This window comes from Lasioglossum baleicum, chromosome 6 (assembly GCF_051020765.1).
Source record: "Lasioglossum baleicum chromosome 6, iyLasBale1, whole genome shotgun sequence".
Taxonomy (NCBI): domain Eukaryota; kingdom Metazoa; phylum Arthropoda; class Insecta; order Hymenoptera; family Halictidae; genus Lasioglossum; species Lasioglossum baleicum.
This window is the reverse complement of record NC_134934.1, coordinates 18,404,866-18,426,929: the sequence shown is the minus strand read 5'-3', so window position 1 is coordinate 18,426,929 and position 22,064 is coordinate 18,404,866. Positions and strand designations below refer to the sequence as shown.

The following is a 22,064-nucleotide window of genomic DNA, read 5'->3' as shown; positions in this document are numbered from 1 at the left end:
GCAATGCTTGGCTCAGCGTTGAGACCAAATCAGGACGATTTAGCCTGGCCCCTGTGCACAAAAGGGCGCGATTTTCACCTGCCGGGGGCTCGAGCCCAGAGCCTGACGGCCGGGCTGGGATTCAGCCTGTTTTTGAGAGGGCAGCACGGTATCACACTAATGTGGCCAATCAGTGCTTCGATTGGGCCCAACTTTTCTCGCGCATGCGCGACACAGGGCGGGTCGCATCAATGTGGCAGTACTTTGCAAATGCGTAGCAGTCTCCCTTGTTACCGACAAAAGTATAATAAGTTAATAAATAAGACCTTTGAGGGCGATTGCTGCCTAGATTGACCTTTATTTGGCGTTTTTGACTACTGAAAAAACCCGTGTTTGTATTATCACGCAATGAGAACGCGAATCCCGCACCCTTGCAATCTTGCAAATCGGCTGAATCCTAGCCCGGCCGGCAGGCCCTGGGCTCGAGCCCTCGGCAGGCGGAAAACGCGCCCTTTTGTGCACAGGGGCCAGGCTGAAACCGAGCCGGTGTGCCGTCGGGGAATATGATGAATTTTAAATTGTAAAAAATATGCCAATCAATATGAACACAATCAATACATCGATTCCTCGTCCAAGTTCTATTGTATAAAAATGATGAATCCGCAATTAATGTTTGTTTTATTGAAATTCATTATTTTTATTTATTGCAATTAATGTAAAAACAATATTAATTTCTTGTGTATTATAACGCTAGTAATTTACTCGGATTTGCTACTCACAATAAATATGATATATAGAAAAGTATTATATATTTTTATTACAGTATTCGCAAAAAGTTGTACGATAATAGTGTTAATCGGCAAATTAGTGGTTAAATGTAGAATTAAATTAATATAAACACACAGATATGATCGATAAAAAAGTGGTACATATATAATAAAGCCCGATCTCGAGTAAATCAGTCGTTGCGTATTGGTATTGGTGTAATATTGCTGACGGTGAGTGACCTGGCTGTGTTGGAGCAGCGATTATTGGGTACAACATAAAAGATTAGAAATTAGTCAGAATCGTGTATATGGTTAAATTTGTCGGTAGATAGTTAGTAATTACTGCATTGTAATATAATTAATATAAGGCGTAAGAATGATTTTGTTAGAGATACATAACAGGATACTAGAAGAGACATTAACTAACAAAATAAAAAACACTTTATCGGGGTAAGTGAAGTATTTGTCATTTTCCAAGCGAATATTTCTGTGTTTCCGAGGTAGAGAGAAAGATTACGAGTAAGGGCGGTGTCCGTTTTAAATATTAATGTTTAATTTGAACACAATATAAAGAACCATTTTCGTTTATACATTCGCACACATATTATAAATTTCTTTTCTTATCATTCTGGACGACTTCATAAAGTAAATGTTACCTATTTATATTATGCCCAACACTTTTTTCCATGTAAATTCTGCAGTTATAACGTATTTACTTAAAATTTTGAATGTAACTATACGAATATTGGAAGTTACAAGAATCTGCTCCGTAAATAATATATTCTATTAATTTCTAATGTACTTTTCTTATCACCAATGTTCACAATTTAATACAATAACATAATATATCTTTTGTAGTCATAAACCAGAATCTACAGATGTTGTTATAGCAGATTTTGATGGCGTATTATTTCACATTTCTAACTTAAGTGGTGACAAGTCAAAAATTAGAGTAAGTGTGCAAGATTTTTTTAAACTACTATTTTATATTCAATACAACATTCCTAATAACATTGTTCATATTTTATTTATTCATTAAATAATATATTAACAGTATTCCGTTTATATTTTAATAGTTTTTTACATATTCGATGATCTTATCATAGGCATAACGATTAATTGATCATGTTCTTCGTAAACGCACAGTAGGATGTACCGTATAATATATATCTTTCATTGTAGACAAGTATTTTACTTAAATTTTATAAACAATTACAAGAGCATGGGGCTGACGAGTTACTTATACGTGAATATGGATCTTATCTTATAGCTCCCGAGTATGGTAAAGAATTCCTCAGAAATTTCATGAACATGTAATTATGTGTACATAAATTATTCAGTTGTAATATTTAATGAAATTATTAATACTTGCAGGCTACAATGTTTCTGTATTAATAGATTTGGAAAATTTGCCAGAAGATTGGGAATTATTAGTTAAAAAAATTGCGCTTCTAAAGAGACATTGTTTTGCCAGTGTTTTTGAAAAGTATTTCGAGTTTCAAGAAGAGTACTACAATTCTCCTGGTACAGAATTACAAAAAAGGGCAGTTATCCAATACAGGGATGAAGAAACAATGTAAGTGTGGGTCAATTTTTTCTGGTAACATGCAAGTCAAATATTTATCATCGTATGAATTCTGATTAAGGTATGTTGAAGCCAAAAGCGATAGAGTAACAGTTGTATTCAGTACAATATTTAAAGACGAAGATGATATGGTTATTGGAAAATTGTTTTTACAAGAATTAAAAGAAGGTAGACGCGCAAGTCATACAGCTCCACAAGTTTTATTTAATCATCGTGAGCCTCCTCTAGAATTACAAGATTCCGGAGCTGCTGTAGGAGATTGTATTGGATACATTACATTTGGTAAATATCATTTTACAGTTTTATACTTTACAAATAAACGAGGGTGTGAAATAAAGAATACATAAACATCTTTCCAACTAACTAAGATAAAATATACATTTACAAATTTGTTTTTGATTTTCATAGTATTATTTCCACGGCATACAAATAGAGAAGCTCGTGATAATACCATTGATTTAATACACATGTTCAGAAATTATTTGCACTATCATATTAAGTGTAGTAAAGTTTACATTCACTCAAGAATGCGTACCAAAACAACAGACTTTTTGAAAGTATTAAATCGGGCAAGATCACAGTCTAAGAGTATCGAAAAGAAAACAATTACGTAAGTTGCTTCTATACTATTTTTTTTACTTAACGCATTTTCGTCAATATAATACAAACGGTAACGTTATATTTCGCAGGGGTCGAACATTTATTAGGAAGGAATGAATATAAACATAATATTACATTCCTAATATTGTTTTGATAAAGGGTAAATGACGAAGTCTTCGTTTATCCCATAGATTTGCTAGAAATTCTTTAATCTTCTGGCAAGAAATATTCTTTGTAACGGAGGATTCTAACTCATAAGATTAATGAGTTGAGAGCTTTCAATCTTCAAGTTTTACCACACATTGTCTTTGAACAGTACAATGTTCTTTAGAAAAGTCTACATTACTGTAGATATATCTAAAATGTTATATGTGCAGCAGGACAATGCATGATTAAAAAGTTATTTTATATTAACGTTCTTAAAGTAATGCCACAAGAATGCATAGAATCTACAAAGAAATCAGGGAGTTCGTTGTCTGTGAACGACATTAAGAAAATTTGTTTCATTATTTCTATGCATACAAAAATTATGTTAACGACTTTAATACCGATCATTATTATCAAAGTATGTACGACTCCACATTTTACCTTTTTCTAATACACACAATTATATTAATTAATTACATTCAAAGCATCCTTCTTTATCGAATACCACGAACAATGAAAAATGTTTAAAATATGTAAAAAGATGCGTGGGTTATTACGAAATAATACATTAATGTATGATTTGTATGTTTAACACAGCATTGTGTTTTTTTTTATAAATTATTTTTATTGTCTATACTCTCTTATTAACATATAATTATTATAAGATAATAAAAGTATTAATTCTATATAATAGGTATCATAATTGTGAAACCTTTGTTACAATATTTATAGGGAAAAGTTTATTTAGTAGGATTTAGCGTTATTGATTCGTAATTAGCGAGTGGTCATAAGGGTTGGAAAATCAGATTGAGGTGCAAACTTGGGAGTGCCACAGACATGAGTATTCATTAATAACCACACCCTTTTATTTAGCACAGACACAAAAGGTATTGAGACAGGTTGTGTGTGTGCCTTTTAGGGTTTCAGTTACAAGTGTTCTCTCAGCCAGAATGTGTCATAACATTACTAGATCTTTGATATAATCAGTTTCTTTAATTATAAATGAAAGAAATTAAAATTGTCGATTTTAGTATACGTTTCATTACATTCTTAATAATATGTAAGTATTGTAGAATGCATAAAACATTAACTTCATTTTAACATATTTATACTTACTTTCTATTGTGATTTTAGTATGTGATGTACAAAATTTTAAGTGACACGCGTTACCAGTTACACCGTTATTTCAGATATAAAATCTTATGCTATGTTGTATAGCTTTGAGTTGTTTATATTACATAGAAAATAGAACAAAATTACTTGCAATTAATATTAGTGGTATTATAAAAATGCAGAATTGCGTGGATAAAGTTTATGTGTGGAAAGAATATTTTCTAGAAGCTTAATGAAATAACAAAGAATTTTCAGCTATCAAATTATGAAGGAGACAGATGAACCGACCATCGCATCATTTTTGTCTTCGTCATCTTTTTCACCGTGTTCACCTAATGAAATAGCTATACGTCCAGGAGATTGTGTTGAAGGTGTTGAAAAATGGTTGGAAGATGAAGCACTACCGGGATTTCGTGTTTGGCAACTTGCCGGCATAATCCTTTCTATTTTGCTTAGCGTGCTGATTGTACTTTGTTGTTGTATTCGATTCAGAATACCGCGGACCAAGCAAGAGATAGAGGCTGATTACATTCGAAAAAAAATCACGAAAAGTTTCAGACAAGAATTATCTAAAATTAGTAATGTAGAGATGGATGATATGGATTTGAAAAAAGGTAAAACTGATTGATTGGAAATGAAACAATAAATTTTTTTATTAATCTTAATCTAATACATATACGTTCTTCTCTTATTAGCGTTAAATAAAATTCAAAATAAATTTGATATGGAAAGTGATGATGAGGTACCAAAAGAACATCAAGAAATGACTCACAAAACCACACAACATGGATTACGATCAAGATTCAATGCAATGTTCAGTATAATGCATTTTACTAAACAAGAATATACCGAAGCTGATAATATAATTTAATGAATTGTACAGACTGTTATATTCTTATAAAGATGGCAGTAAAAATTATATCCGTTATAATTGATAACTAAGTTTATCAAAATAATCATGTTAGCTAGATACCTTGTTTAAAATGTTTGATAATTATATGTTCAGCATATAAAAAACACAATATATTTAACAGAATAAGTAAACTCTATACACGGTATTAATTGACTAAATATAATCTTTATTTGATGAGTATAATACAGAAATCAAGTTACTTTACATGCAACAATAATCTACTCCAAAGGATAATATATTTTGGAAAGCACTTAATGGGACTATGATGTACATTACCTACCGCATTATGTTTTATTTATTTATACTATTATCTGATTAGTACTGTTAAAGGTGCAGATTTGCCACTATTATTAAATAAAATAATAGTTTACAAACTATATGCAATTAAAATGAAACTTTTCAGACAAGACGAAATCACAGTAAAAATGTTATGTTGCTGTTAATGATTAATAGAGCACTGATATATTTGTCTCTAAATGATGTTGGATTCTTAACACTATTGTTACAATTATAATGCATATCAGAAATAAAAGTTGCAGATAAGAAAGTACGTTTCTTATTGTCTCTCTGACTCTCTCTCTCTCTCTCTCGCTCTCACTTTTTCTCTCTCTCTCTCTCTCTCTTCTTTCCCTTCTTATAAAAAAAGGAAATATTCTTGTGGGCTACACAATCTGACATATAAAATTTTATTATTGTATTTATGAAATAATAAATTTTTGGAAATATTGTGAAATGAAACACAATGAAATACAAATATTTATAAAAAACATTTATTACTCGATAAATATAAAAAATGACCATTTGTAATCGCAAAACTGAATCAAGTATATATATAAGTTCGTAACGAGATTTTGTTACATAGAGAGCATTGAAGCGTAAATAAACGAGAATGTGAAAAGATGTAACAATAAAAAAAGTTGAGGCTTCTAAAAAAACATTTTGAAAACTCAAGGAAACAAGTGTAATAAAAATTCAAGCTCTTGCAATATAGATTCTTTGTAACTATAAATTATATTAAACAATATTATTTCTCACAGAGAAATAAAAGTTGTAGAGGAAATATGACAAGTCATATACACAACGCTCGCACGTATACTTTACACGCACGCATATAGGAATGATTCAATTAATCATAGTACTTTAACTATACCTTATTAATGCTTCATCAATTTCATAAAATGAATTGAAAATTAATTTAATAGGAAACTCGACGTAAGGTTTATAAAGAATTATTCTAAATTCTTAACATTGTACAACACCAACTGGTGTATTCTTCTCCATATTTCTAATAATATCACATAGAGTAGTTATTCACATGGAATATTTCAATTGTGTTTTTGATGTACGTTTTAAAAATTCTAGTGTCATCAGAAGCTCGTGTGGATCAGTAAGATTTCTTCTTTAAGTACATTCAATTAGAAAAGAAAACGTTAACCGAGAAGTCCCAATAAAAAGAATAATATGTTTAAATAACTTTTAATGTTTCCGTATGTATATAGTATCAAATATTTGAAAATATTATTGTGTAAATTAAGTACTGGCGTTTATTTGTTATCCACGTTATTTGCTTTTTAAGTGTAAATTATATATAATTGACCGGAAAATGTTTTGTACGTTTTCGTTTGTATAACAAGAAATATATAGTATAAATAAAAACGCAAATACTTAGTTTACAACCTGGTCTATACACTTCTATGAAAAGATAATAATAGAAGAATAAATTTAATGAAATTACACTATGACCAATGTGCCTCATTAGATCCATACCATGATTTTATTTTTGATTTTTCATTATAGTGATTTTCTACGAATATTCCTATAAGTAGACAAAATGGTAAGAGACCTTCCTGCACGGAGCAAAAGGTATGTTTCAATCTACTCATAAATTAGGAAAGTTTTAGGAAAACACTTTACAGACTAGAGGATCTCACAGACATATAATGTACAATATAGACATCATTTCTCCAATGGGACTTACAAATCGTTTCACATTACACAAAACGTATGCACAGAATGAAGGAATTCTACTTATACTTTGTTCAAGATCTAAACTGCATGCGTTCTCCCCGTACAACCCTACTTGTAGTATTAAAAGGGTATAGACTGATTGATAGACACGTGTAACGATGATCAGGATACCTCTAACTGATGAAGATTGGGAGCTCACTACGAGGTAAGAGGTTTCTTCATAGAGCTTTGACCAAATAGCATTTATCGCAATAATCGCGCTAAAATGGCCGATTAAGCGTACCTTCACGAGATTTTGTTTCTCCACCAAGAGAATTTCATTTTCGGGCTTAAATATTGAAAACTGATTACTGTTTGAGGGATCAACGATAAAATTGGTAAAAAACTTCCGCAGCTGCGACTTTTTGGCTCCTCGTCTAGTGGTTCTGTTACAGTTTCGCTTATAATGTTACGGTGAGGTGTAGAATATGGATACGGTGTCGACAGTGGATTACAAGTAATATGTACCTCTCCCATATTCCATTTATTCCGGTTGTCGTTCGACTCGTTTCCTTGCGTGGTCGCAGAAAGATATGAGAAAGGTACCTCTTTATCTGTGAAAGTGATGGAACAATTAGAAATGTTAATTATTCGATTATCTGATGCCAGGTCCTTACTTCTACAATGATTCAGTGTAGGATTATCTAACGTGGAGTTCGATAAATTCATCGACTTCAAAGACGCTTTCCTATAAACTTTCGACCGTGTGAGTGGTTTAATTGTTAGCTGCGGCGATGATACTGATCGTATAGAGCGGGGATTACTATCTTTATAAATATCCATATTGTTTTGTGTAAATTGACAATCGTTGCTGTCTATATTTAAGCACTTATTCTTTACAGATCTATCAGGATTTATGCGGTAAGGAGTGGGTGTAAGTGGACTTACAGGTTTTGCGACGTTTGACACAGTTGTTTCTCGGGTAGTCATAGAATTTTGTATAGTGCACTCATTCGATTTTGTTTCATTATGTTTTATGCACTGATTAGATACAACACCATATTTTTTGTAAGTGATATCAGATTGTAATATACGTTTTATAGATTCATTTCGTTTCTTTGTCACGTTTACGAATTCGGAAAGAGAAGAAAAGTTTTGAGAAAGGACAGGGGTAGTGGTGGTGGTGTTGTTAGCACGCGCTTCATTTGTTCCTAATTGATTAGGTCCAAATGAAGCGTCCATGAACCCTCAGCTTGGGAATCTTGAATAAAATGCGCAGGTCAAATCGTAATTCTTGAAACGGCAATACTGAACGTCCGTACGCAACCAATCACTCGAACATTTCAGATAGTCGGTTTGCTCCATGTCACGTGGACAGCTAGCTGCTACGGACTCTTCGTTAGCGAAGAGGGTGACAACGAATTTTGTCGGTTTAAACGTATTCAGCACACGTCGTATTATCTCCTCGTATGATGTTTCTGGAATGTTACTCTCAAATGATACGTACGAGAATTCCGATTCTGGAGTGATGTGGATAGTCATATAATTTCCCTGTAAAAAGTACAAAATTGGTTTCTTGCCAATAACCATGGAAATTACGAAATAATTAGCATAATAATCTATTTAATGGACTCAGAAGCGAAACGTGAAGATTTATCATGGGGATTAGTAGATTGCGAATCTTTATGCAAAATAAAAATTGCCTGCATCGATTGCAAGAAAGAGAAACCAAATTGGATGTTATTTCTTTACTTAATGATTTGAATAGAGGAGAAATCATATATTGGCAACTTCAATTTTTAAAGTTTTCCAACAATTTTGAATTTCATCTACTCAATTTTTCTATAAATGCATAACGATCCGCAGTGTAGTGATTAGTGTTTCAACCCTATTGTATCTCGTAGATCCTAAGTTGCTATACTCAATACATGAACACAAAAATTAATTACTATGTACGAATGACAATACAGTCAACGTATTAAGCATTCTAACTGTTCGTTATGTAAATATGTATACTTACACTTTTGTTCACTCCGTTCATTGAATACCCACATGGTTCAAATAAGAAGTCATCAATAATCATATTCGGAATAAGTTTGTCGATTCCTGATTTTTGAGTAGCTTCGTCTGCCGAGGTACAAACGTCCCTAGTAAAGATAGCCATAACTTCTGGATCCAAATGTGTCATTAGAATCTCCAGAGTTTGGTCTGGTTCTGCAGGTTCGTCGTTAACTTTTTCTCTATTTAGAGTGTATAAATACCAACAATCTGAATCGACAGAGCCCAAGCAATAAGCTTCTCCATCTAAAAACACAAATTTATGTTAAACATTTAGTAATTTGTAACGTGAATCATTACACTATTCAATAAATTTTATTAGTTAATTTTACGTTAATTTAAAAAGAAAAATACAAATTTTCAGATTTGAAGAGCTGTTTTGCTTTATTAGTAGACTGCGGATCTTTCTGCATTTATGGCTTACGAAAATTTTCAAAAAATGCTAAAATATAAAATTCGATAGAATTTAGCAAAAATAGGATTTTATTTCATGGCACTTTCTTCAAATTTGTATAGAAAAATTGAAAATTGCATAAACATTCGCAGTCTATTTATTAGTTATAATTATGCTGTTTCTCGTTACGTGAAATTATTCGTTGGACTCCCTGAACAAAACAGTATAGGCTTGTAGTGCATTAGGTGTACATAAATATGTTTAAATAATGATTAACAACAACGAAACAGTGTGGCAATTCTAATGCGCTGTACAGGGAGGACGATCGTCGCGCCAACGTTGAATACCACTGTCGGTACCCGCACGTTTCACCTAACAATTCCGTTTCTATCTTAAAAACAAAACATAATATCGAACTTCCATTAATGCTTTCGGCGGAACAACGATTCGCTCCACCGTTATGACATAGATTTTCTCCAGTATTTTCAATTTTAAAAAATTCACGCGTTTGGAGCGTCATTTTAATCGTTGTTTGAAACATTTCTCTATATTCAGAATATACAATGAAATTACAATATCATTCTACTTAGAAGGATCCAAAGAATCACTCTGTACGAAATAAAACTGCATAACCACCATTATTAAGGTGAATAACATCTCTAGACTTGATAATTTGCATCTTTTATATTGCTCCGAGAACCATGTTGTCAATTGAAAAACAGCAAATATATGATTACCAGGAAAGAACGTATCAAGCACTGCAACTTCTTTCTCAAATGCTTGATGTGGGGATATCTGTAACTCTGGCTTCTTGTAATTCTTCCTCGAGTAGAACACATTCTAGAACAAACAGAAGCTACATGAAGTTTAAGTTCATCTTTCCCTCTGTTTTTCACATTCTTTTTCTGATGAAATAAATATTTCATCAAGTGTCCTATTGGCAAATGTGATTGGTGACATGCATTAATACACAGGGCAGGCTAAGGAACAATTATTAGTGATCTTGGACACAAATGTATTCCATGTACAGTATCATAGGTAAGAGAGATCAATAAACCAAGAGGTAGAGATGTATCCTGTATACTAGAGGTTTCCTATATATAGACACATCACTTATCCATGCACTAGGTCAAGTTATATAGCTAAGTACTTTTAACTTCAAATGGCTCGTAGTTAATGAAAATTTCTATGGGTGAAAGTTGTAAAAATGTTAAAGCCCAGTATATGTATGTGCCTCATTGGATTTAGAATGTAATAATTGCTTTCGTTATTAACTAATCATTGTCAGTGTCCTTTTTTGGAAAACGTAATATATAGTTTGTACAAATTCAAAATCTTTCGTATTTAAAATAATGGAATAAACGATATATAATCAGTAAGATTTATAATGACAACGAAATAAGGGGTTTCATTGGTATTTGAAATATTTCTAGAATTCATGCGTACGTGCACTAATTGAAAATAGAAAAAATACGAACTTCTACTTCCTCGAAGCCAGTGTATTCCTTTACAAGCTCCAAAAGTGGCTCCAGACATTGAAGAGGTGTAGTTGTACCACATGTTTTCAGAATAAGCCTACGCTTTGATAGGAACATGCTGCTCTCACTGGAAAAATAAAAAGACATCCTTATGTAATTTTTTAGAACAATTATTGCTGATTAGTAAGAGTACTTCAACGTTTGTTTGGACTACTGTGGAGAATGGTTATACGTTTCACCTTATTGCTTACTATTAAATTCTGATAATTTTTATCATATTTATTTAATTCTACATATCCGTGTTCATTTTTACGCATAAAATACTTAGACGAATTTCAATGCAAAAATTTCATTGTAGGTAATTTACATTTACGAATTCTATTAATATATTTGACTGCAAACCAAGATACATAGTAGTTTCATGTTGTGTTGAAAAAATGTTATAAATTTTTTAATTTCTTCTAAAAATTTTGTATTGAATTAAACTACACTCTGAAATCTTCACTTTACATTCGTTCTATCTGGATTAAATATGTTTGCTACAAATCGAATTTATATAGCATTATAGTAAGATAACAGGGAGTACATAATAATAGATGTAAATATTTAATAAATAATGTAAATGAAACAATTCAACTTATTCCTTTTTCTTTCTCTTTAATGATGATATTTAAGGTACGAAATGAGAAAAGCAAGAAACGAGGTTGAAACGAATAAGATACCATTCATCAGAACAATTCCAAAAAGAATAGTTCCGATCTCTTAAAAAATAATTTTATCAGAAATAATGAAGGTTATCACAGAATGTGAAAGATATTAAAAGACGTTTACTTGGCCTCTACGGTAATATTATTTTTAGCTGAAAATTTAGGCGGTATTAGGCGCGGATACAGATAAGCCGGAATACGTTCACGGAAAAATTATCGTGATCAACCAAGGAAACGTGATAACAAAACTATTATTATTAATTATGGAAAACATTCTATTCGTTTACGTATCGATTTAAAACGGAACTAAAGAAAATTGGATTTTCCTTAGTTTCCCCTGTCGAATAAGATTTCCACACGTTTTATGGGGGTTATCGATCACACATTTGATATTTTGTACAGACCCTAGATTTTCTAAGTATAAATTACACGATAAATGAAACGCACGAGGCACGCTACTAGTGGAAACGAAATATAACGATAAGCAGGGGACAGATAACACGGTAAAGTACAGTGACCACAGACAAGATACTTATTGGAAACGATAAGATGCAAATAAAAATGGAGAGATGTACCCGCTTCTTTTCTGAACGGTGCCGTACTAAATTATTTTACTTTAACCCGAGCAATTTCTCCTCGGCGTCTTGTTCTCTTACAACGTGTTACAGAGTAATCCAAAGATTCCTGTAATAAATATTTTGTAAACAAATATTTATTCGGCATAATGCATCGAAACTCTGCTGGTTAAAGACCGGCGCGCACAGTTTGTTTAAGAAAATGATTCTTATTAGCAAAATAAGATTTCGTGCATCCCGTAGATCGATTTGATTTTTACGAGATCGCGAACATAAATCTCTCGCGCTACATAAAAATTTCAAGAGAATAATACACTTTTGCAAATGGAAGATCTACCAGCACATTTTCCGAGAACGGACGTTATAAAATATATGAAAAAACCAGAATCGATGAGATGTGTGAAACCTAGTGATTAATTAAATCATAAAAATATGTATGCAGAATCACCGGCAGCCTCTTTGACTTTCCGGTGTGGACGACGATAGATAGTCACAACTGGAACTACGATATGCAGACTATACAGTGCGTACAAAATAACGACACACGATGGCAACGAATCAAGGAAGTGACGAGACCAATAAATTCTTGCTACCAGGCGATACTTATACTGCGGCCAAGTGCGGCAAGAATCTCACGATGTGGAAGTTCAAGAACGATTCCTCGAGGCTCGAGCAACGTAACAGATAATCGGTGCATTTTCAGAGAGCGTAATAAATGTAACTGAGAGATCGTACGAGAGGCACGCGAGCCTAACTATTACATAACAATAGAATTCGTAAGTGCATTACACTTGACGGCGAGGCGCAGCGATGCGTCGCGATATGGAGCAACGAATTGTCGCCGGCCGACGATTTCAGCTAAAGTCTACTGCGTGACCATAAAGTAGCAACACTTTCAATGCAAACATTCTCCAACTTATTCACCGAACGTGATTTCCGAATAATTAATTGGGACCACTCTATATTTTATTACATTTTACATCATAAGTACTGGAAAGTGGTTTTAGCGGTTCTGTAATGTTTTCCTGGGTTTAGAGGGAGGTACATAGTAGGAATTAGTTCACATGTGTGTAAGTAATAGAACAAAGTAATTTTTTGAGGAAAACCCTACATCATGTGATAATATAATTCCGCGTGATATCTCTCTTATGCGGTGGTTCCAAACTTTTGGCCGGCAGTGTACGTAATGTAAATAGTGAATTTATCGTTCTCCAAGCACGTTTGTTTGCATTTTCTTAAAAATATATATTGTTTATTTTATTCATTCATATTTCATTCATATCTCAAGATGTAACTGTGCCGTCAACTTCAAAGTATATTTAGTATTGTTACACTACTATTACTAGCAGTGAAATTAATATTCGAAACACTTTGATTCAATCCATTCAGAATTAATTCAGTTCTAATGTTACGAACGTAACAGGTTTGAATCTCGGAACCTACTGGGGCTCTTAACAATAGGTTTAAATTAGACTTGAATTAATTTTCTAAACAATATAGAACACAGTGGATTAACTTGCCAAAGGTTGCCGAATCGCTCGAATTATGTAATGCCAGTTATTTCTGTTAATTTGATAATTACGTTACCAAAAGTGGAAATAAAAAAAGCCCTGGTCTCCACAATGCTGTGTCTTATTTTAATTGTCCTTGCAGGAATTGCATTTAATAAATAATTTCTTATCACCTCTGGTATCGTTAACATCTAAAGTAAAATGTTCGACTATATGCTGAAGTGTTAAATAAGAATAGTGACGTGACTCTTTTGTGATGTAATAAAGAAATTTTGGTTTATCGTTATTACCGACACTATTATCGGACTCTTCTTATATCGTTGGAAGCTTAAAGTGTACGTATGAGATTAGAGTATCTTTTTTATCAGTCCACTTATTACTGACTTGTTGTTTCATGTGTAATTAAGGAAAGAAAGTTGCAGACGACTTATTAATAGAAAATCAGAGATGTACTGGTAAATGTATTGACTATTATTCAGATTGATAGCATCCGCGAGCACGTAGAATTCGCTGAAACAAAATAATTCATAAAGTATACGGACGATTATAACGTCTTCATCGCACTCTTAATTTATTGAAACATTTACCAAAGGCCAATCACTTGTATTAACTTCCACCATTATAAATCAATCTACAAATGCGAGACTGCATAAACATCCGCAGCCTACCGATAAGTTAGGTCAAGGGATGAAGATGACGATTCCAGTCGTTTGTTTTATGATGAAAGTTCCTGATGCCTTTAATTAATGCTCGCCGATTAACAAGAGAGATTCCATTACCAAGTAAGATAACGATAACTCTATTTTTAGTTCGTTCACTGTGCTATTTTTAGAGTATCAAAAAAGAAATTTTTGAAGAAATTTGGTTCCTCACTCTGAAGAACGCAAAAGTAGCATTAAAGAGAAAATCATTCGATGTTTCTACCGAGGTTCTTTATAAATCTGCGAAGTTTAAAAAGAAAAATAGAACATTCTGGTTCCCGAAGTTCCTCGTTAGAAATAATCTATGTTGCTATTCTTACGGCGTGTCGTTGCTAAACGACGTACGATTACTATATCGATCAGCAGAGATCAATAACTTTATTACATAAAATGATCTCAGAGACGCAGTACTCGCTAATACCGTTTCAAAGCGTCTCCAAATTAGTGAAATGATAGGAGCTTTTTCATTTAATTGTTAATAGCATAACGAACTTTTAAAATTTCCTTTATCCTGGTTTTATTATTTTTAATAGCGGAAGCCTACCCAGACTTTAATCATTGTACTATATCAGTGCGGAGCTTAATCATTTTCTTTCAAGTAACAAGATAACTTATTATTGTCGAACAATTTATTAAAATATTATCTATTGTTGATGTTTGAAGAACTATTTAACAGCTGTCGGTATTGGATCCCGGGTGGATGAATCGAGTATGTACAACGCTTTTATATAAGAAAGTCTCATTAGAGTCACGGACTCGGTTTCAACCGCTATTGGTAATAGTCTACTAATGAGTGTGCTAGTAGGTCTCCTAATTTTTGGAATGCGATCGTAAAATGAGAGAATTTCGGATACAGCGTGGAGGGGAGAATGAATAACGCGGAGGAAAATGGAAAAGGCCAAATACCTGGACGAATGATGTGGAAGAAACTGGAAGAGCCTAAGGGTTGTTTGGGCTTGATGACTCATTTGCTTATGTACCTCTTACTGACTAATCGCAGTGAGTCTGAGGTACGGTACACTATATGTAGACAAGGAGTCACTATCTGACAAGGAGTCACTATCTCACAAGAAACAACAGATAATAGGATCAGGGTGCAGCCAATCATCGCCTTTGGATATTGTTTAAAGACTGATTGAAATTTTTGTGAAACGACTAGTGCAAACAGTGGAACCTCAGTCCAAGAGTAAACGGTTACTTTCGAACAGATACATACAAGGCATTGACTGACTAACATGAAACATGAAACTTCGACAAATATTAGACACGGGAACGTCCTCTGGCTCATCGTGCGCATCCTATTTACAAATACTTCGTTTTTCTACAGTACACTTTAGAACCGTTGATCCATCCTCTATTCGCTGCGACTTTTATTTAAAATTACCTAAGAGTTTAGAATAACCTTTTTAATATTAACAGTGCCGGGCAACTTTTTCTTTTACCAAATGTCGACGAGTAGGAAAAGAGACAATGTAACAATGAACGTTTTTATCGAGACCTCTCGCAAAATTTGCAGGACTCGTAAACATTCGAATTTCTCAGAAGGTTATTCGATACCAAGTGCGCAATTTCTCGTCGCCAATGTACTAATCTTCGGCATTACTCAACGTATACCAATTTCGAACTTGACTTCACAGAAACGTCGTTCACGAATAGGTAGTATTTCTCTAGCGATATTATGGAAAATATTGAATCTTAACTCTTTGCAAAGAAATGGCTTCCCGCACGTGATGATATACTTCTCGGCCCATGGTCAGGCATAATTCGCCCGACGCGACGGTTTCTCGCCGAGAACTTCTCGTTGAATACAACACATAACAGTAAATATAAAATTTTTTGTTTCCCACAATTTCAATTTCCACGTTTTGGAACAACCAATACCATATAATAATAAACTCTATCAGAATACTTCTTGCAAAACGGAAGAGGATATCTTCAGTAAACAATACTTGATCCGTGATAATTTCCTGATAACTCTGTTAATTCCTATTACATCTCACTGTTAAAACAATGCAGCAAGTTTGCAAGTGATTGTAACATAAGACTCTGTATAAACATCAGATTAGATTGCTATTCCTTGAACTGTCCACGCAATTAGAGGCCTATAAACATATTCCTGCTTATCAGTTAATAAATATCGTGTTACGTAGATAAGGCCTCAGATAAGGCATAGTTAAATGCAGCGTAGAAGCAGCTTTCACATCTCTTTCTCAATTAAAGATTACAGAGCTCCCTCGGATATAACGCTCTCGCGGTTTCGAACAATACAATGTCGACATTCGTTTCGATCCAATTTACATGTTTGACATACCTTTGCAAATTTGTTTGAACATGACAAAAAATTAAAATGTATGACGATACAGTTCCGTTTAAGCAATACATAATGCAAATACGTAAATCGATCATTTACATTACTTGATCATTATACATTGATCATTGTTCTTTCATACAAAATTGAGTAATAATGATCTCATATGCGAAGTATTATGTAAAATGTGTAAGTGTTACGTGTCATGTGCTATTGACATTAATTAATTCGTCCAACGCTCGCATACCAGAGATACGATTATACGTACGAATTTAGGAACGTTTATGTAAGATGGATTACCTGAGAACATACGCATCCACATGCTCGGTTCGGCAAATGCTGATGATCTCGCATCGCACGATCTTCAACAAGGATTGCCATTTTCGCCTGTAAAAAAAGAAAAATATATAGCTATCGTTTCATTTCCAGAGGTAAATAAGCAGGTAAAAAACATCAATTTCTTAAGAATATATTCATGTAATATGCTGAAAGCGACTTCTCTGAGAAACCTTAAGGAGGGATCATAACTTTGTCAAAACCTAAACACTTAAAGTACAATTTAAATTCCAAGTTTTAAAGAAATTTTTCTTGAAACACACTGTATTGAAAAATGGTACCAAAATATCTCGCAAATCAACGACCGATTTACCTGATATTTCGCATGATTATTTTTGGTACCTTCTTTTTTTTTAATTATTGTGAAACTATAATAACTAGACTGCGAATCTTTATGCATTTATAGAGCATAGTTGAGTAGATAAAATTCAAAATTGTCGAAAAATTTTTGAAATTGAAACTGTCAATATATGATTTCTCCTCTATTAAAATCATTAAGGGAAGAAATAATATTAAATTTAGTTTCTATTTCTTGCAATTGATGCAGACAATTTTTATTTTGCATGTAGATCCGCAATCTAGTAATAATAATCACCTACTTAAGATTATAAATTTTGTTGCACTTGACTGTATAAGATTTCTTGTTTAAATTTATTGACATTATACATATATATAGTTTAATATAATTTTACATTTATTTTTCATAATAATGTTTTAAGAATATTTTAATAATTACTTACTCTTAAATTCAAGACAAAACTTTCTGTATACTAACAAGAACAACTTTCTCCTGAACAAAACAGATATTGATACACGTTAATCTGATAATTGGAACAAATGTCACTCACAAAATATCTGCATAGATATAATTGTAATCGAATCAATGTATCAATGTTAAAACACAGATTCAAGCACACGATATTTCGAGCTATCGAAAGTTTTTCCGGGCTACGTGAGTTATCATTTCCAGATAACTAAATGTAATAATAATCATCAAAGTAATCTGTGTAATCATCGTAATTGTATCTTTTATATTCTTCCTGGATCTCTTCAGTACATTACAAATTAAATGAAAAGTACAGCAACTTTTATTAAAATTTTGTATCACAAGTTGCAGTTAAGTAATTTCGTTAGATTCGGAGAAAGCAACTTTGATAAGCTCGAAAGAAGGAAAAAATAATTGTGATAACACGTTCTAGGAAGCGTTAATAAACTTCTTTATCCTAATAAGCTACCGTGATGCAGAAAAATACCAGACTTATTGCAATGAGAAATGACGAACAACGAAGATAGTTTACTTGAATTTTCTGATATGTACTCTGATTAGTCAGAACTTTTATTGGCATTCGAACACATACTGCAATAATCTTCCCCTCATTAATTCTACTTCGTCCGAGAATTCGAATGAATTGAAGTACATTCGTGAACTACGTTTACTACGATAAGCATTTGAAGCACGTGATCTGCACGTGTACGTGATAAAATAGTTTTCTCGATCCGTCAACTTTATCTTTTCATATTTAAATTTATCTCGTATGCCTGGCATCTCCATGTTATTCATCCACTCGAACTTCCTGATACAATTATTTAAAAAACTATCGGATCACATGTATCGCAACACGTGGAACATCAAATGCTAAATTACCTAATGCAACAATCAATACAAAAAAGTGAAATTCGTTGATCGATTAATTTTGTTTACTGTACTTCGGTCGTCTACACGTGTCGCAGAAGTAATTACGTAATATGGGGCAATGTATAGCAAAAACACGTCTCTTGTGAAAATATTCGTATGTAGTCGCGGAACGTGCCGGAAGTAAGCGTGAAAAGGGAAGTTGTGCCAAAAGCGTGATTCGGCACGAAGAACAAAGTAAAATTATTCTCAGCTTCCCCTTTCGCGTTTATCAATACTTGCCAACGTACCTCGATTCGTCTAATTACAAAAATATGCGGTATTCCTGACGTAGCACGTTTTCGGACTGCTCAACTTGCCAAAACGTGACGAAAATTACAATCGTCACTGTAATAGTGACAATAACAATAGTTTTCAAGTCAAAATATCCACGAAATAAAAATGATAGATATTTAAAAGGTTTACGTGTGTGAGTAAATAGAAAAATAATTATATGACCGTCGCTCGTAGAGGATTACATTTTGAAAAATTGACGTATATGTCGATAATGTAATTAACTTCGTTAATTCCGGTAGAAAAACTCCTTTGCAAAACAGTTTGTAAAGTGAAATGACCTTGATATGTCAAACGGAAAAATCAAGTATGTAGTACTAAGATTGTGCGACTTTATTTTACTGAATGGATATTATACAATTATTAAACATTTCAACGGGATACAAATTCATGGAAGTCACAAATAGTGGAAAATAGATTTTACTTGGTATGAAAATGATTAAATTCATGTACTTTTAAGTCATTTCACTTATCATCAAGTCAGCGATCTCGTATCGAGTGCACCTGATGTAAAATACTCTGTCAAATACTTAAATTAATGTAGACGTGAATTTTTTCATATTTTTCAGTTTTGTTCGTAATCAACAGTGTTTGCAAGATGTTGTGTTTTCCATAATATAAGTAACGAATAATATCAATTTATAATAGTACATACAAAGAAAAAGAAAAGTTATACATGCTCATGTCGAAGCATTACGTATTTATAATATAACTAAACATTCATTTTTAAGAATACAGTAAGCACGTAAAATCATTAATGTTCGCGTGCACTTTATACGAACAATAAATGTTCCAACATTGAAAAATATTTAATACCACGACTGAACTAATATTTGTGTACTATCAGAATTTCCGTGAAGCGTTGAACTTGATGCATACTGTGTACCGCACGATCGTCAATATCTCGTAAGCATTTGTTTACATTGAAACAATAACAGTAAGGTTTAACGAAAGAAAATGTGTATCCCCCCATAGCGTAACAGTGAGTCGTATTACACCGTTCAAGAGGTGAAAATGTGTTTATATTTTTTGTAGGAGACATGTACAGATGTATTATGTACCGGATAACAATCACGTTCGAATAGTCATAAGCTTCTAGAAAATGGAAGATTACATCGATGCTTATGTCTATTTATATTCAATTTAAAATAAGGAGATAAAGCGATGTATGTATATACATATATCAGAGTCACGTAGCGTCACTTTGAGCGGTCGGTATTACTGGAACGAGAAGGTGGGCGCATCGATCTTCGCCAAAAAACACGACATATACACGCTACTGTTCAATTCAATCTATTCAATGTTAGCATGTCGTCAAAAGATATTTTCCTCCGCCGAACGGGATCACACTTTTGTTTGTATTTAAACGAACGAACGGGTACGAAATAAAGGGATGCCAGTTCACACGCCGAATATCACGAACAAACGTTGTTAATCTTCCGAAAAGGTCGACACATGTGAAGCATTAATTCCGATGCGAGTGGTTGGGTTAAGCGGACTAATGATCACTATCGGAACAATTACATCGAGCGAGGTGCCGGCGATCACAGTCATGGTTACCAAGCCGGTTTTATTTGATCAAAACATTTATTTCGGTTGAACTGCGTGTCATTGATGAACTTGTAATATTTGTGGTACTTCGAGCCACGCTGATCTCCGATACAAACGTGCTTGCGATTAAATGTAATTAGAAGTCCCAGAATTTTTTATCGAATTTATGGGAAGGTAGATGGTCCGCGAAGACGATGACGAGTCGTGGCTAAATCACGCGCGAGCATTCTCTGTGATAAGTTTTCGAAAGAAACGTGTTCGAATCGGTATGGAGGTTGGAAAGACAGATAAAATTTTTGGAAGATAGTGTGCTTCAACTTACTGAGGAATCTGCCTGAGATCGCCCTGCTTTTTGTTTATGCTACTGTTGCTTGTGAACCAAATTTCAAGGAGTTTCTCCACACCTTCGAAGAATTGCACACTGTCGGTGCTGTCGTCTTTGGTAGTTGCCATCCTCCGGAGGCACAACAATTTTTATTCACAACTGTTTTGTACGCGGCGACAAACAGTTTCTTTCTTAAGTTTGTGTTTCGCTCCAAATGTACGACAAACCACTCTTCGCACCGAACTTTGCTTTACTACTGAGAACAAGTGAACGAGCAATCATATTGGCGGTGGTTTCTATCCTTCTCCCTCTCCCTTGCGTGCGCAATATGGTGGTTTCTATCTTTCTCCCACTCCCGTAATATCACGTCCTTTTTTAACTACCGCATCTACGCTAAATGCGTGTATCAACCTCTCCACCAATCATAATCCACACCGAACTCATGCGCACTGCAACTTACGCTATTTAAAATCAAATTACTTTTATTGGTGATTTGTTCAATGGAAAATGTGCATACAAATAATACTATTTGCACTATTAACATTAGAATATTCCCAAAAAAACGTTAACGTTATTAAAATATATGTTCAACTTTAGTAGCATATTATATTATATTAATAAGAATATACTTTTATAATGGACATGATATTTGGTCCCCTCAGGGTTTCAAATTCATTTACCAATCTTCTTCCTCCACTCTCACCATCGCCTTTTCAGCGGGACCTACTGTTTATGGTGGGTTCCGAACCACCTTTTGCCAACAACACGTGAAAAACACCCCGGGTGTGTCACTTTCCGGTTTTTTACCAGACGGTCACCCATCCTAGTGCCGTTCACGTTCCACGGAATATACTTTTATAATTATATCATATTTTAAACTATGAAACTAGGAAATCATCAATATTACCTGTAGAACATCGTCGTTGTACCGTTTCAGTAGTAAGCAGGATAAGCTGTTATACTTAGTGTTGAAAATGCTTTATAAAATACAACAATTTTATGAACAATTAGAAAGTAGATGGAAGACGTTATTCATAAAACATGCATTTAAAATATCTTAATATCTTGAAAGTATCTTACATAAAAATGGACTCTTATAAAGT

General features: G+C 33.4%; 4 protein-coding genes across 4 annotated transcripts; 2 read left to right on the top strand and 2 right to left on the bottom strand.

The window, feature by feature from the left end:
- The first annotated feature begins 983 nt into the window (after positions 1-983).
- Arpc2 (Actin-related protein 2/3 complex, subunit 2) lies at positions 984-3,295 on the top strand. The gene is made up of 7 exons (XM_076424795.1): positions 984-1,196; positions 1,605-1,698; positions 1,929-2,028; positions 2,121-2,322; positions 2,393-2,613; positions 2,740-2,941; positions 3,021-3,295. The coding sequence occupies exons 1-7, from the start codon at positions 1,123-1,125 to the stop codon at positions 3,046-3,048; spliced, it is 921 nt and encodes a 306-aa protein (XP_076280910.1). The 5' UTR covers positions 984-1,122; the 3' UTR covers positions 3,049-3,295.
- On the bottom strand, positions 3,214-8,293 carry LOC143209316 (uncharacterized). The gene has a single exon (XM_076424794.1). The coding sequence runs from the start codon at positions 8,291-8,293 to the stop codon at positions 7,358-7,360; it is 936 nt and encodes a 311-aa protein (XP_076280909.1). The 3' UTR covers positions 3,214-7,357.
- LOC143209328 (uncharacterized) lies at positions 4,457-5,709 on the top strand. Its single transcript, XM_076424809.1, has 2 exons — positions 4,457-4,805; positions 4,887-5,709. Exons 1-2 carry the CDS (start codon positions 4,457-4,459, stop codon positions 5,060-5,062), a joined length of 525 nt encoding a protein of 174 aa, XP_076280924.1. The 3' UTR covers positions 5,063-5,709.
- Positions 8,294-8,299: 6 nt separating the features above from the next.
- Samdc (S-adenosylmethionine decarboxylase) lies at positions 8,300-21,914 on the bottom strand. Its single transcript, XM_076424793.1, has 6 exons — positions 20,959-21,914; positions 17,084-17,170; positions 10,982-11,108; positions 10,241-10,343; positions 9,072-9,355; positions 8,300-8,602 (listed from the first exon to the last, which is right to left on the bottom strand). Exons 1-6 carry the CDS (start codon positions 21,087-21,089, stop codon positions 8,300-8,302), a joined length of 1,035 nt encoding a protein of 344 aa, XP_076280908.1. The 5' UTR covers positions 21,090-21,914.
- Positions 21,915-22,064: the final 150 nt, after the last annotated feature.